General features: G+C 44.0%; 1 protein-coding gene across 1 annotated transcript in view; it reads right to left on the minus strand.

Annotated features, from left to right (window-relative positions):
- tg (thyroglobulin) overlaps window positions 1-17,446 on the minus strand; it is a 131,773-nt gene that overhangs the window by 26,111 nt on the left and 88,216 nt on the right. The window contains exons 42-44 of the mRNA XM_059021484.1: window positions 12,921-13,085; window positions 11,861-12,028; window positions 8,502-8,689 (exon numbers count right to left, since the gene is read on the minus strand). Coding sequence (XP_058877467.1) covers window positions 8,502-8,689; window positions 11,861-12,028; window positions 12,921-13,085 — 521 coding nt within the window. The remainder of the gene's footprint in view (window positions 1-8,501; window positions 8,690-11,860; window positions 12,029-12,920; window positions 13,086-17,446) is intronic.

Below are 17,446 nucleotides of genomic sequence, written 5' to 3' on the forward strand. Positions count from 1 at the left end.
TATGATTTACAGTACGTGCACGTGTGTATGTGTTGGTGTGTGGAGTATTGGATTGGCAGGGAGGGTGTTAGATTTCTCATGGGATTGTGGCTGGAGTCGTGAATTGAATAAATGATTAAATGATTAATGAAGCCTCTAGCCACAGGTGTATAAACAGGGTGATCACGGTTGTTAGGCAAATATAATGATTAGAGTTGATGTTGGTGAGAGGTGGAGGTTCTTCGTTTTTCGTGTTCCATGTTTGTTTCCGTTTCTATGAGCGTTTTGTAGACCTTTTATTTTGGCCCTCGTGGGATGGACAGGGATGGCATTCCTTGCAGGTACGCTCTATCAAGATGGACAAGGATGGCATTCCTTGTAGGTGGAAGAGGGGTAGGCCGCATCTCCACTCTCAAGTACAATACATACTGTTATAGCCAATTAGCTCATTTTGTTTCCTGCTGAATAATGTTGCGCTAACATATTGAATTGCATAACGCTTTGTAGTTTTCCACATGCTTAACAAAAAACTGATGACAAATTTGAAATACTGTACTACTATAATGGCTTCTGGTAGACTTTTTGTGATATCATTTTGTAGTTTTTTGGTTACATGATGAAAATTTATGTTCATACTTTTTTTTTTTTTAATTAACTCCCAATCCTAGAATTCTTTTTTTTTTTTTTTTTTTCTTTTTCAATTATTTTACCCCGGTTTTCACCCCAGTTTAGCATGCCCAATTAGTATCTGTATCCCCGGCTCACCGCTCGCAACCCCTCCGCCGACTCGGGAAACGGAGGCTGGAACACGTGTCCTCCGAAACGTGCTCCTTCCAAGCCGTCATTTTTCGCACTGCAGATCCACAGCAATGCCACCAGACCTATAGTGCCGGAGGACAACACCGATCTGGCGGCTCCGCTGCAGAGCCACAGGCGCCCTATCGGCCACAGGGGTCGCTGATGCGCGGTGAGCCGTGGATTCCCCTGCCGACCTAAGCCCTCCCTACCCGGGCAGCGCTCAGCCAATTGTGCGCCGCCCCCTAGGAACTCTCGGTCACGGTCAGCTGTGACATAGCCTGGACTCGAACCTGCGATCTCCAGGCTATAGGGCACATCCTGCGAGGAGCGCCTTTACTGGATGCGCCACTCGGGAGCCCCCCCAATCCTAGAATTCTAGCTGAACGCTAATCTTTTAGCTACAGCTGTAGTGTGGTGTGGCCTCGACGCGGAACCGCAGTCAGTGAGTCTGGTTGGAAATGTTCAAACACTGTCTTTGTCAATATAGTTTATTCATTTATCAAATGTTTTATTTAACAGTGTGGAAGGGTGGTGGGCAATTCACTGACACAAGGAGACAGTACTTTATTTGTAGCGCCGCTCAGGCGTACTGATTTATTTGATGCAGTAGATGGCGCTGTTGTCCGTGTTCTGGATACTGACAACAGTAACCAGAATCACGGCGTTTACCAATACAGGTATAGGCACAACAAGTGCTCGCAAATCATAATGAAAACCAAAGGCGAAAGAAAAAGGGAAAATAAAACACAGTAATAAAACTACAAACAAAAAGTGCTGCTTACGCAGTGCCCCCACTGCCGCTAAGCCGGTCAGAACGGGCCTCCGTCCTACGCTCAATTACCCTCTATACACTGGGATGGCCGGAGTTCCCCGTACAACTAAGCACGTCCCCTCGGGTACGTGGTGATTTCTGTTATGTCTTTTTTCGATAAATTATTTTAAGGCCGGCTGTTTCTCTCAGCCAGTTTGGCCTCGTTTTATTTTAAAACTGACGTCTTTCGTCAGTGTCACTGGGTATTCCTCAAACACGGCCACCCGAGCGCCCAACCAAACCAGATCTTATGGGCCGAGCAGTCTCCCAAGGCCCGCCCCTCAGCCACTCAGAGAGAGGGAAAGCACACACACCCTCTTCCCCACCTCTCCGTGTCATTGCCATGACCGACAGGCGGATCCCACGAGACTGCTGCCCTCTACCTGCAGTAATACGGATGTGCCAGACAGTCAGTCCAGATCTCCCCTGTTACACATCCTCCCCCTCAGAATGGCACCACCGGTCCATTCGAAAATCCTACAACCCCATGCCTTCCCGAGAGAAAAAATCTGCGTTTTGATGCAGTTTCCCTGCTCGGTGGATTACCCTGAAGGCATAGGGCTGCAGGGCCAAGTACCACCGCGTGATTCTGGCGTTGTTATCCTTCATCCGGTGAAGCCATGCTAAGGGGGCATGATCCGTAATCAGGGTGAAGTGTCGCCCCAGGAGGTAGTACCGGAGTGACTCGACTGCCCATTTTACTGCGAGACACTCCTTCTCGATGGTACTATAGTTTTTCTCGCGGGGAAGGAGCTTCCTGCTGATGTACAGGACCGGGTGCTCGCTTCCCCGCACCTCCTGAGACAACACTGCCCCGAGACCTGTCTCTGACGCATCCGTCTGCAGGGTGAACCTCCTACTAAAATCAGGACTGCATAGCACTGGCTTGCTACACAGCCTTCGCTTCAGAGCGAGAAAGGCCCTCTGGCACGGCTCCGTCCACTGAACCGTATTTGGGGCAGCCTTCCGGGTGAGGTCTGTCAAGGGAGCAGCGAGCGTGGCGAAGCTCGGGATGAACTTCCTGTAATAGCCCGCTAGTCCCAAGAAAGAGCGCACCTGGGTTTTGGTCGTAGGGACCGGCCAGTCAGCCAAGGCTTTCACCTTAGCAATCAGCGGTCTGATCTGGCCGCTCCCTACTCGATACCCCAAATACTCCGACTCACTCTTCCCAATGGCACATTTCTTTGGGTTAGCAGTGAGCCCAGCCTCCCGCAAGGATTGCAGCACCGCCGCTACCTTACGCAGATGACTCGGCCAGTCCTCACTGTGGATAACCACGTCATCTATGTAAGCAGCGGCGTACTGCTGATGGGGCCGCAAAATGCGATCCATCATCCGCTGGAAAGTGGCTGGTGCTCCGTGCAACCCAAAGGGCATGGTCCTAAATTGGTACAACCCGAAGGGAGTCGAAAACGCCGTCCTCTCTCTGGATTCCGGGGTCAGGGGTATCTGCCAGTACCCCTTCGTTAAATCCAGTGTCATCATAAAATGAGCCGTGCCCAGACGCTCCAGTAACTCATCTACCCGAGGCATGGGATAAGCGTCAAACTTCGATTTTTCATTAACCCGCCTGAAGTCAATGCAAAATCGAGTTGACCCGTCCGGCTTATCCACTAAAACAATCGGACTGTTCCAGTCACTTTGGGACTCCTCTATTACCCCCAGTCTGAGCATCTCGTCAATCTCCGCCTTTACTACCTGCCTTTTGCGCTCAGGTATGCGGTACGGCCTCTGGCGAACTAGCGCCCCCGGCTCAGTCTCAATGTGATGGTGGGCTACTCGAGTCTGGCCCGGGACGGGAGAAAACACATCAGGAAATTCCGCCACCAGCGCCCGCGCCTGACATTTCTGTGTTGGTGTCAGATTATCTGCAATCTGTACCGACCCTTGTTTCGCCAACACAGAAAGATCAGGTCCCAGGTCGGTGACGTCATCTGCTGGCGCCGCTAACAAAGCCTCCTGCTGTAACCAAGGCTTCAGCAGGTTTACATGGTAAATGTGCTTTTCTCTCCGTCGCTCCGGCTGGCAGATCTCATAATCCACCGTCCCAACCCGGCGTGTAACCTCAAACGGTCCTAATGGTCTTAATCCCCAAAAGTTTACATGTTCCGCGGACTAGCCGGGACATAAAGTTGGTGCCTTGGTCGGTCAGTATTTCCTTGGGGATCCCCACCCGGGAGAAAACCTTCACGAGCTCGTTGGCAACAGATTTAGCAGACGCAGATCGGAGGGGAATGGCCTCTGGATAACGGGTAGCATAATCCAAAATGACCAATAGGTGTGTGTATCCCGCCGCACTCCTTTCTAACGGTCCCACTATATCTACTCCAATACGCTCAAACGGAGCTTCCACTAGGGGCAATGGCACCAGTGGGGCTCGTGGGACGGCTCTAGGGCTAGCTTTCTGACACTCCCCACAGCGTTCGCAAAAACGTCTGACGTCACCATCCAGCCCCAGCCAATAGAACCGTGTCACAAGCCTCGCTTTAGTCTTGTCCCTTCCCAAATGACCAGACAGGGGAATAGCGTGGGCAAGCTGCAACAAATCCTCCTTAAAGGGCTGAGGAATGAGCAACTGGTGACGCACTTCCCCCGTCCTGGGTAATTTTTCAACACGGTACAACAGGTCTCGATCAATTTCAAAGTGAGGGTACGTGGCGGCGCGTCTGGGCTCGACCACACGACCATTAACCACCGCTGCTTGGTCAAAGAGCCTGCCCAGCACGTCGTCACGCCCTTGCTCGAGTCGGAAGTCACGGGAACGAGCTAGAAAATCAGCTCCCATGGCTTCCAGCTCGGGATCAGGTCGGTCCTGAGCGGAGGCAGCAGAGCCAGTCCCCTGCGCTGACTCCGCGGCCTCCCCCCCAGTCTCTTCACCAATCGCCCCCACCTGAAACTTCTCGGACTCCCTCCATTGCCAGCCCTCATTCTTAGCGGCCCGGCGTTCCCGTTTAGTTTTGCGGGGTCTAAATCTGTGGCAATAGCAATCCGGGTCACGAAAGGGAAAGATCTCGCCAATTACTTCCTCTTTCTTAGCCAATAAGGAGGACGGGGCCGCCACAGCAGCCAACCAATTTTTAAACTGCTCGCAGTCCCGTCCCAGAACTACCGGTACCGGCAATCGAGGACACAAACCCAATTGCACTCGCGTCACCTGCTGGCCAATTTTCAGATTTACGTACATTTTGGGGTAAGTGCGCACATCCCCATGAATACATTTTATATGCACCTGTCCCGTTATTTGCTTATGCCCCGGTGAGATTAAGCTCTCTTGTATCAGGGACTGACTACACCCTGAATCTAAGAGAGCCTGGGTTTGTGTATCATCCACTGACACAGGAATCACAAAACCCGTCTGCTGGAGTGACTGATGTAATGGAACAGTCTTACCTGGTCGAATGACGTCACATCCCATAGCGGGGCAATCCCGGTCGATGTGGCTCACCTCCCAGCTTGTTCCACACATCAGTGAACTAGTTTCTCGCCATGAAGCTTCAGCAGGAGGTCGAAACACAGGACCCATCAAAGGGGATCGACGGTAGGGTGGCCGCGCGAGACCCCGGTCCAACACCGCAGCAGCCCGTGGGTGACCCCACTCTGCCCCAGTTCTCGGGCCGGGAGCTCCCACCGCCACACTCCGTCCAAAGACTTTGCTACCCTTCCCCCCCAGTCCCTTCGCCCTCCATGGGGCCAGTAGAGGGGGTGATGCTGGTGTAGCACGGTTTCCAGGCAGCTTAGCGGGCGTTGGTTCCGCTGCCTGGTATTGCTCTGCCAGTTGGATCGCCAACTCTAGGGTGGCGGGTGCCTGCCGTTGCACCCACACCCGCGGTTCCGGAGGCAAGCACTGCAGGAACCGCTCGACCACCACTACCTCCACCAGCCTGGCAGTGGTGGTGGCTCCCGGGTTCAACCATCCCCGCGCGTAATCCTGCAAACGATGCGCGATGACCCTGGGGTGTTCCTCTGCCGAGAAGTTCTCCTCCCTGAACTTGCGGCGGTAGCCCTCCGGAGTCGCACCCACGCGGTTGAGGATGGCAGCTTTCAGCGTGGGGTACTCCATCATTGCCGCCGGATCCAGGGTCCTCGCCGCCGCTTGTGCCTCCCCTGTCAGCTGGGGCAGGAGGTAGCTAGCCCACTGCTCGCGGGCCCACCCGGCAGAGATCGCCATCGCCTCAAATACCTCCAGGTATGCTTCTGGTCGGTCCTCTGCCGTCATTTTCGTGGGCTGCTGTAGCCATGGGTCTGGCCCCGCAGCTCTTGCACTCTCCTGCACCCCCGCAGTAAGGGTTTCCCGCAGGAGATCCATTAAGGTGGTGAACTGCTGGGGATCCATTCTGCTCCCTGATTTTGCACTGCTTTATGTGGGCAGTGCCAGTGAATCCCACTTCTGACACCACGTGTGGAAGGGTGGTGGGCAATTCACTGACACAAGGAGACAGTACTTTATTTGTAGCGCCGCTCAGGCGTACTGATTTATTTGATGCAGTAGATGGCGCTGTTGTCCGTGTTCTGGATACTGACAACAGTAACCAGAATCACGGCGTTTACCAATACAGGTATAGGCACAACAAGTGCTCGCAAATCATAATGAAAACCAAAGGCGAAAGAAAAAGGGAAAATAAAACACAGTAATAAAACTACAAACAAAAAGTGCTGCTTACGCAGTGCCCCCACTGCCGCTAAGCCGGTCAGAACGGGCCTCCGTCCTACGCTCAATTACCCTCTATACACTGGGATGGACGGAGTTCCCCGTACAACTAAGCACGTCCCCTCGGGTACGTGGTGATTACTGTTATGTCTTTTTTCGATAAATTATTTTAAGGCCGGCTGTTTCTCTCAGCCAGTTTGGCCTCGTTTTATTTTAAAACTGACGTCTTTCGTCAGTGTCACTGGGTATTCCTCAAACACGGCCACCCGAGCGCCCAACCAAACCAGATCTTATGGGCCGAGCAGTCTCCCAAGGCCCGCCCCTCAGCCACTCAGAGAGAGGGAAAGCACACACACCCTCTTCCCCACCTCTCCGTGTCATTGCCATGACCGACAGGCGGATCCCACGAGACTGCTGCCCTCTACCTGCAGTAATACGGATGTGCCAGACAGTCAGTCCAGATCTCCCCTGTTACAAACAGGGACAATGTACATTTTTTAACATTCATGACAAGTCATCCTGTAATCCTGTCATGTGTCAGTGTACATAACTAACCTACAGTACTATATTCAGGGCATGATGACTGTGCTCTTAGTTCAACTTAATGAATGTCCTGCATTGCAGACTGTTCGTTTTGCATAGGGAGTATCAGAAATCAGGGAAAAGGGACATTTCAGATGTCACATCCTGAATATAATACACAGACACAAAACAGCGAAAGAAACTGACACTCTAGACTTTTCAGCACAACGCTCCATTGTAAAACTGACTCTAGAATTTTCAGTACAACGCTCCCTTATAAAACTGACTCTATACTTTTCAGCACAACACTCGCTTGTAAAACGGAATCTAGGCTTTTCAGCACAACGCTCCCTTGTAAAACTGACTCTAGACTTTTCAGCAAAATGCTCGCTTGTAAAACTGACTCTCTAGACTTTTCGGCACAACACTGGCTTGTAAAGGGCCACACATAATGTAATAGAGCTTAAGAATTGAGTTGAAAAAGCAATGCAAGAAGATTTTTGACATGAATGACTCATTGCCTCCAAATGAATCACTTACTGGGTTTATTATCGTAGGGAGATATAAGCATATAAGTAGAGCAAAATTCAATTTGTACTAGAGCCGAAAGTCAATCTACTCATACCTCTGGAAAACCAAATAGGTACCAAATACCTCCAAATGGAGCCTCTTACTGAAGAGTCCACAGCATTCTCCACACACAGTGTGTCTGCCCTGTGCTTCTCAATGGACAGCTTCTCCAGGCTCACAGACAGAGCTCCTTCCCAGACGGTTTTTGCTATTGGATATTTGAAACAGGTTTTCTAAATTAACCTTGGCTTGCGTCCCGCTTTATGTTCCCAAGGCACTTGAAATTCGGTAGCTGGGCTCTCAACAAAAAATTAGCAATTCAAAAATACAGAAAAACACAAAAGCTTTGTGTTACAAAGGCTGGCAAAAGATCACTCTGTACACTGTCTGCCAGTCCTCCACAGGTGATCCCATTAAACAGAGCCCTATTTAATACCATGAAACCAACAATATAAGGTGCACATACAAGCGCTTTAGAAAGTGGTATTAACAGTAAGCTCAATTTATTCTTTCAAACCTGGTTCTACCCTGTAAACCACCACTGTAAGCATGTTTGAAACAATCACAGCATGTCAGGCTTTATCAACAATATTTATACCAGTTCATATTGGTTCAAGGGAGATTTGATTATTTTCTTCAATATAACATTTTATTTAAATTTTACAGTTTTTGTTTGTTTTATAAGCAGCAAGTTCCGACACAATGTAGAGGAACAAATGATGAGCTGAACTGGTAAATCAGACATGACTGCCTGGAAGTGAAGCAAGAGGAAACTGTAAGATCAGCGGGGTTTAATGCGCCCACTCTTCTTCAACAAGTTCCCCTGTGGGAAGCAACAAGAGCCGCTGGTGGCAACACGCCATGTACAGGAGTACAGATCCCAAGACTTCAAATTCAACCATTTTATTAGATTTGTATAACAAATACACTAATAATATAGTACAGGACCACCCAATAGTCTTAAGATCAGCAGGCCAGTCCCAACCAAGAAAAGTCCTGTGATCCCCTGCGTGCTAATATACAGAACCCAGGCTAGGCGGGCATGACCTTACTGTGAAAGACCTCGCACTCCATCACATTCAGCAAAGGACAACTGGGTCTATTCTAATGATCTGAACAGCGGTGGGTCGAACTACCACCATCTCTTGAATGATTTTGCTTTGGGCCCCTTACCGTGTGGCATTCTCCAGGGCCCGGGAGAACACGTTGTAGCCTGAAGGCGATGGCGAATGTTGCATTGAGTAGAACCAAGCAGCTGCGGCCTGGACAAACAAGTTGCCGTTCTCTCCCCCCAGAGAGTTTGTTAAAGCTTCATAGAAAGCTGTTTTGCTGTTGGTTCTCCCTTGGAGTTCTTCAAATTTCTGAAATCAATGCAAAAGTCAAGAAATAAATAAACATCAACCAGTATGGTCAAGACAATCTTAAGCAATAGTCTTGTTTCATCTGGATGAAGAGAAAGACAGTAACCATTAACCACAAAGTAACAGGGAAGCAGATGCCTGCAACCGAGATATACTGCAGGCATACATTCTGGACATTTATCAATTTCAATAAGGATTTTAGAACACGAAATGTGCCTGAATATGATTTGCTGTTTGATCTTGATAATACAGATCTTATGGTGAAGACTGTGATCTCAAAAGCATGAAACCTACTGCACAGAGAATTACGTTTAAATTTACAAGACTTGAATGTTAATAGTTAAGTGTCTGGCCCATTTGTTGCTTTTGAATCCCGTGTTGCTTTATAGAATTGTGAATTCGGACCAGTGGTCTAAAGGGGATAGGAAATAACTTTTCAATGTATTACATACATTTAAAAAAAAAAAAAAATAAGACGGAAAAGACATTCCAGGTATTAAGTTACAAGGAAATGTGGCTGTTTGTTGTTTTACTGCTGTTTTATTACGAAACAACAAGAATTCAGGTTTTGGATTATGGTTCTGACCTCCCTTATGGGTAAAACGACTGTTTTTCATTAGCTTTTGGTTGGTGTCCAAAGCAATTTTGTAAATAATCAAAAGTTTAGCAACAAATCTGCGTACAGCTTGTAAATATGAATTGCAAATTGAACTGTCTAGTTTAGCAGTCACAGGCCAGCTGTACAAAATGGTCTATCCATTACAAAATAAAAGGGTGTTAACTAATAAACACATATGAAATGCATTTCAAAATGTGCCAGGTTTAAAGCATAGAAAAATCATTTCTTCTATTGTGCTGACATGAAGCCTCCCATACTTCCCAGGGCTGAAGTCCCTGGATCTGCCTCTGTGCTTGTTTAATAGCATAACTGTAACGTGTACACGATCATTCCAGTCGCTGAAACTCAATACAATTCAACAGGGAGAAATTACAGTTTCTGAACATTTCCTAATAAATGATACCACAAAACACAAGTGACATGACCTCTGGATCGACGCCTTCCACTGCTGGAAAATCTTTCAACTTTCTGAATCATACAATTTGAGCAGCTCCATGCATAAAATCCTACTAGATATGATTCCAGGACTACAAAATATAGATCAATCTCTTTACTAAAAGGAGACCCCTTTAATTGTGGGCGACAATTGTTAACTCAGCACAATGAAAGGTATCTGTGTGCCATCTGACATACACACAGCACAACCTGAGCACTTTCAAGCAATGTGGCCTGCAAACCTAAAACGTAAGGCCGGTGATGGTTGCTACTTGTCTATTGCTCAAAGTGAGTTGTGAGTCAGAGGTATTGTGGCAGAGCAAGAGGCCTGCACATGGAGAGGTTTTTTGTGTAAATGTATATTGTAAATAGTGTGTGTTTATTGTTATGTTGTGTTTTCTTTATTAAATGTGACACTGGGGCTACCATTGCTGGTACCCTAGTGGCAGCACCTGTGTGTTATTAAATCTGCACTCCTGTGCGGCGTGTCAACACCCAAGGCTCTGTGTCTGCCTCAGTATTATTCTGTGACGACCCACACACGTAACAAACCCCCGTTACAGGTACTGACGGTTTTTGCCAGCATTTTAATAACCAACGTAGTTAAATGCTTGAGTTCTAGTGCAATTCTTCACACACACACACATTTTGGAAAAATAGCTGTGCATTTAGATTTAGAATTTATTTAATAATTTCTTATTTTTTCCAAATACCTGTTATTCCATTCGCCATGAAGGATTTAACAGCCTGTTTATCCGTCTTATCGGTGACATCTGTGTTGTGTTATTCAAGTGCTGGTAATCCACGCTGGCCTCTACTCAAGGTATTTGGCTTCCATGTTGAGAAGATCCCTGCTCTACATGTTTAATGCTTAATGGCCTATACTTTACTCATCTGTTATCATTTAAAATGAGATTAACATACATTGGACAGACATTTAGGGCAACTAGAAACTGACCTGTCTGGCAACCATTGCACTTATTGTTGTAAAGATAATTGTAAACTGTTTTTATATTCTCTTAGGTTCAAGTCTGCCACATTGTGTTTTTCACTCCAGACAAAAAGACATACCGGTATGTTCTGACAGCTATGTCATTATCTTTTATTGGGAACTTCCAGTGGCTAGTGTTAAACATATACTTGCATGTGTTCATACAGTTGGTGAGTAACTTAAAATATCAAGCCATCAAAAGGGGGTTGGCCTTTTAAAGAGGGATTTTACAAAAGAAAAAATATGTTAACAGGTCAAAAAGTCTAAGATGGTGTCAACATAACCTTACTTGAGCCAAATGTAAATGAAGTTATCTATGTTGATGCATGCATCCCTGAAACATCAGATTTAAAAAAAAAAAGATGCAAAAAACAAACAATCAAAACCACAACAGCCTCACAGTGTCTTCACATTTAATCAGACATATACTGAGCATCAAAAGAAACTAATCACTTATATTTGAGCATCAAAAGAAAATTATCACTTATATTTGGATAAAATTCACTAGATGTGATAAAAAAAAATGACAAACTCTGTTTTAGAGCAGGTGCAGTGACTTTTTATTGTGCTGATTAACAATTGACATTTTACTGTCTAAAGTTATAGGGGGATGGGGGATTCTGTGAAAGTCACAGGCTAGTAGCGTGTGTGGCACCGTTGGAAGCAATACAAGCAGTACATCTGCGCCGCATGCTTTGCACCAGGTTTCGGATGTTGTCTTGTGGAATCCTGGCCCATTCCTCTTGTAGTGCCTGGATAAGCATCTGCCTGTTCAGTGGGCTCTGAGCCCTAAAAGACACATGTCTCCCAGTTTGTGGCCTGTCACTGACAGAGTGTGTCTGGTTATACCGTCTCGCCAGGTTTGAAATTGCTGGCTGTGAGCATCCAAGACGGCGAGCCACAGTACGCTGCCCTAGTCCAGCCTCCAACATGCTGATTGGTTATGTGCACACGAAGAACTTAGATACTGCTTCTCGTTCTGACTTTAGATAGTAGGGCATCGTATTGAAATGATGCTTGAGTTAGAAATGTATAAAGTAAGTTAATGCTCTGAAAATGTTAATATACTAAACTCTTCAGCATTTGAAAAGCTGTTTAATATACACATTGAAAACAGACGACGTACCTTAATATGTTTTGCCCTGCTGATCAGCCCATCTTCTGCTGAGGTGCCAACCATTAGGTCCACCTTGTGGAAGCGGGAGTTGTGGAGAGCGGAAGTGGGGTGCTCCTGAACAGAAACTCCATCCACCACCGGGCCCCAAGCCTGGAACGGGCCCCTGACTGCCAGCAGCTGCAAATAGAGCATTAGCACAACATTTTAGTTAACATGCTGTCTTGAATGAAGAACTTAAGGGTCTGGCATCTCCCTTTGGGAAATACCCAATTCGCAGTATTCCTTACCCTTAACTACAGGAGTGGAAAGACATACAACTGAACTGAACTCAGCAGTTAAGAGTTAAATTAGTAGTTATATCAAGCAATGAACTGACTGTGAAGGGTGTAGAGTTATGGACTCCACTTCAGGAGAGTTTTCCCCATAGTAAGTCATGCTGCACCTTCAGGATCGTTGAGGCGGTGAAATAACGAGACACAGTTTCGGCAGTCAAGCTCAGTTTATTCACTGGAATGAAGGGTATGCATGGCTTTTTTGTAGTTGCTGTCTTCTGAGTACTTATCATAGCCAGTATACATACATGCAGAAGTTTATTTAGCAGACGACGAGAAGTATAACGAGACAGACGAGAAATATAACGAGCAACATTTATTTACAGATGTTCATTGGCTTGTAGCTCCTGTCATGTTGAGAGTGGCTTGTCGCACTATTATTGTAGTGTCAGGTTTATGAGCGAAGGTCAAATCCTGCAAGTTCCACAGCAGGATCTGACCTTCATTTTCGCTCTGTTTTCATTCCTCTTTTTTTTTTAGGCTGGAAACACAGAACTATAAGCACAGTGCAGTAACAGAAATCTCCTCATACTGTAGCGCTATACCCTGCACTTGCACTGCTGGGCCCCGCAGAAGGAACTGACTGCAGGAAGTACAATCCTAGCACAGCCAGGATGCGGTCAGTCAGTATTTTTGTTATCTTCAGTTGTGTTCAAATTCCATCATACAGCTACTCTAGACCACAGACAGCCCCCCCCCCCCCCTCGTCAACACAGAAAGATGGTGCATTGCTTTACTTTAGTCTGTGCCGCGTTGAGTTGCAGAGCTGGTACATCTCGCAGACAGGCGAGGAGCTCTTCAGGGACAGCAGAAGAACAGCTGACTTCACTTGCCAGGGAGGCTCCTAGTTCTTCGGCTCTTTTTTTGCTCATCACGGCTGCTGGGGAGAATGAAGATCCACCCTGAAAAATCAAAGAAATTAAAAGAAGAATTAAAACAAACTATTCAGATCAGAAACATAGAATACTGCGTGGAAACAGAATGCTCGCACCACCTCAAGCTTTGCTAGTCGGTTACAGATTTAAATCCTAAGTAATATAGTTTTTAAATTCAGATTGGAGTTTAACTGGAAGAAAATGAATAAATAAATACATAAAACAGATATGAGCAATTGAAGAATCACCAGTCGTGACTTTACAAAAACTTGCTTGCCTCACAGGGATGCCTAATTACTGAATAGTTGATGTACAGATACAATGTTTCAATTTCAGTCAAGCGACTGTACACTCACCGGGCTGTCACAGTAGTTTAACTACTTTATATTTTTTTTATTTGGTTGAGCTATTGCTTTACTTCATTAAATACATTATTTGGATCCCTTTACAATCACAACCCAAAATAATGGGCAGCTAGGCAGTGGGACTAGATAACACATCAATGCTTGTAACATAATCATGTCATTTATTCTTACATTCAGTGAGTAACAGTTTTACTCTATCAAATGCCTTTTCAGATAATGAACCCCCAGCCATTAATAATTATCAGCATTAGTGTTTGTTCCAGATGAAAATGTAATGGTATAATGTAAAGTGTGTGTTGTATCAGCTGCTTGTGGTAGATTCATTTACCCCCCCGAGCATCTTGTGCCTTTCTGTGCTGACAGCAATACATTGAAGTTTTGTCCCAGATGATTCTCATGGATATCTGATACTGTAAAATAACAGAACACCCACTCTGTCCCTCTTCAATGATACAGAACTGTGAAAATAACATAGTGTACTTAAGTAATTCCAGCAAATGAAAATCACTACAATGTTGAGCGTGTTAGCGTCAGTCAGCCTATGGACATAAGTATTGTGAGCAAACAAACAGGTACAAGAAAACAAACTTGAACATCCTACCGTATGAGTGGCCTTAAAGTTTACACAGGAGAGGAATATTATAGTAAATGAAGAGGAAAAAAGCTGCCAAAATGTCTAGACATTACAGCAAATGAAAACAACTAGGACAAGACTCACACCTTTTCCATCAATACCAGCTCTTTTCAGGTCAACTCTGTTATTGTTGTTTTTTATTTATTTATTTATTTTTAACAATTTTTTTCACATCCATCGTGTTGGTGAAATAATGTATAAAACAAGCACACCGGGCAAGCAAAACATAAAATAAAACAATTCCAAGGATAAAATGAAGGGAGACACTCTGTAATGTGAAAATCTAACAGCTACAGCTCTCCCTCTATATCTTTATCCCACTTCAAACCATGAACAGTGCAATGCAATGGGAGCCATACATTATTATAAGGGTTTGCATTACAGCAGAGTTTGCACAGTGTAATAAACCAGGTGTGTGTGTGTGTGTGTGTGGGAGGGGGAGGGGGGGGGGTCATCTTTGTAAGGTTGGAAAACGAATAAAATTAGTTTTGCACACCGGCTTCATGATACAGACCTAAAGAGCTGCATCGGACATGGGTGACAAGTTAGTGACAATAATAGGTCACGGCAGATAACATAAAAACATGCCAGCAGTTTCGATGTACTGTAAATGAGCACACATAGAAAAGGCTGACATTTCAGTAATATCAATACAGTATTAACAGCTACTGAAACGTACAGTAAAACATCTGATGGAAAGAAAATCCAGATAAGCATCAGAAAGTAGAACATTACATAAGCAAAAGAGGAAGTCAAAACTTCCCTATTTACCTGCCACATCAATCGAATGTGTCACGTGGGTAAATGATCAGATATCATAGCCTGCCACGCAAGTACACTGCACACGGAAAACAAAACCACAAGCATTGATGTAAAATCAGGATAACACAGTTAGACTCACAGCACTGTAGAAGGTTTTAAATAGTATGTCATTTCACAAGATTGTAACTGACATTAACTGTCCAACTGACGTTGCTCTGTGGTCATTCATGGACACTTCAGCTAAATATTTTTTTAAACCACAAGAGAAAAAAAAGGAACTTCAACTGAGGACTAGAAAAAAAATTATGTACAGCCTTTTCTTGTATAATTGTTATTGATACTTTATTGCATATAGTACAATGCAAAGTACATGTTGTTCATGCAGAGTCTTCTATCATTCTCAAACAACTTACACAATGTATTTTATTTTAAAATGATAAAGCATTTTTCAGCAGTGCCATATATATGTGTGTATGTATGTATGTTTCAGAGACGGTAGAACTGCAGTGTACAAAATTGAAGGTTGATAAGAAGAATAAATATTTAAAACATAAATAAAATAAAAATAATGTATACAAAAAGTTTAAATGATTATAAAAATATTTTATTTCAGGACGTTTCGGGCAAAAGCCCTTCTTCAGCTGTGTGGAAAGAAAAGTAACACAGTGCAGAAACTTGCTGATTTTTAGAAATTCTGAAAATCAGCAAGTTTACATGGAAATGGCCTTACCTTGGAAGCAAGCATTTCAAAATCTTGTCAAACATGCACAATTTATAACGGTGGTTTTTAAAAGTCACAGAAAAAGGAACTTTAGAGCAAGTCTCATGATGATCCCCTTTCAAAGCACAGTGGCAATTTTTGTTTCTATATATATCAGTACGTTTATTTTTTAATTTTAAAAGAAAACCCTGATGCACAAAAGTCCCTATAGGCATATAGTTTGTGTGATGTGTGTAACAATCAGTGCTATGGAACAAATGTTGTTCGGAAACAAAAGGAACGAGAGTTTATCTTCAAACGGGGAACTTTGGAACCTCTGGGAATTAACATTCTATTCTAATAATCATGACATCATCCACAGAATTTTTGTATAATCACAATTCTTGAATAACAAGTTTACTGCACTGTGTTTACTTTTCTTTTTAAACAGCTGAAGAAGGGCTTTTGCTCGAAATGTCCTGAAAATAAAATATTTTTTAATCTTTTAAAAATACTTTGTGTACATTTTTTTAAAAAAACCTTTTTGTTCATATATATATATATATATATATATATATATATATGATTATTTTTTATATATAGCGCCTTTCATAGTGGACCACCATCACAATTGTTTGACACATTTGAATTTTTCGAAAACAAAGAATTTTAGGAAAAACTCTTTTGTAGCAAAAGTTTTGCTTTTGTGGATGAAGAAAAAAAATTACAAGAAATAGGTCTACAATTATTTATTTTTTTTTGCAAAACTCCAAAAATGCTAATTTCAAAAGTATTCATACCCTTTGATGGTATGATAGTATTGTCTACAAGGTGCTAGAAATTTCAATATGATAATGCAAACCTAATTCTAGAAAAGTCTAGAAAATGCTGGATTGTAGGTGAACATTCTTAGAGAGTATAAAAGGGTTAGGCATAGGATGATTGCTGTCATTACCAATAAGTCAATATGGGAAAAAGTAAAGAGCTATCTGAAGACCTTAGGCAGAAAAGTATGTATTGTCATGAAGCTGGAGAAGAATACAAGAAGATTTCCAAGCATTTGAGTGTCCCAATTTCAGCTGTTGTTTCTATTATCAAGAAGTACAAGACTCATGGTACTGCGACAACGTTCCCTCAGTCTGGAAGAATTGTGAGGAAGGTTAACAACAATCTGAGATTGACTGCCAAAGATATTCAAAGTGAATTAGCTGCAAGTGGGACTGGGTTAGGTTGAGATCATAGGTTGAGTATTGCATGATGAAGGTCTCAATGGTCGCAGGCCAAGGAAAATGTCACAAGGACAATCACTTTAATATTACAAAACAGCATTTGCATGATGGATATGAGTTCTGGTCAAAGGTTAAATGGAGTTATAAAACAAAAATTGAGCTATTTGGTCATGCTGATATGTTTAGAGAAAGTCTGATACAAAGAAAAGAACACCATACCTACTGTCAAGCATGGAGGTGGTAACATCCTTCTATGGGGCTGTTTTTCCTCTAATCGCACAGGAAATTTAGTTCTAATACATGATAAAATGGATTCCATAGAATACCAAAAGATATTGGCCAATCATCTGAAACCCTCCGCTACAAAACTTGGTTTATAGCGCAACTGGACGTTCCAACACGACAATGATCACAGCACACATCAAAATCTACTTCAGAATGGTTAAAGAAGAATAAAATCAAGGTTCTGGAATGGCCTAGTCAAAGTCCCGATCTAAATCTGATTGAAAATCTTTGGTATGCTTTGAAGAAGGCTGTGCACAAGTTCACGGAATTTGCATGAACTGGAACAATGTTGCGTTGAATCACTTAATCATGCCAAAAACTCATTGACAAAAATCCTAATTACTTAAAAGAGGTTATTATTGCTAAAGGTGCCTCAACTAGATATTAATTACATTTTCCTTGTCAGGGTGTGA

Source organism: Acipenser ruthenus, chromosome 4, assembly GCF_902713425.1.
Source record: "Acipenser ruthenus chromosome 4, fAciRut3.2 maternal haplotype, whole genome shotgun sequence".
Classification (NCBI taxonomy): Eukaryota; Metazoa; Chordata; class Actinopteri; order Acipenseriformes; family Acipenseridae; genus Acipenser; species Acipenser ruthenus.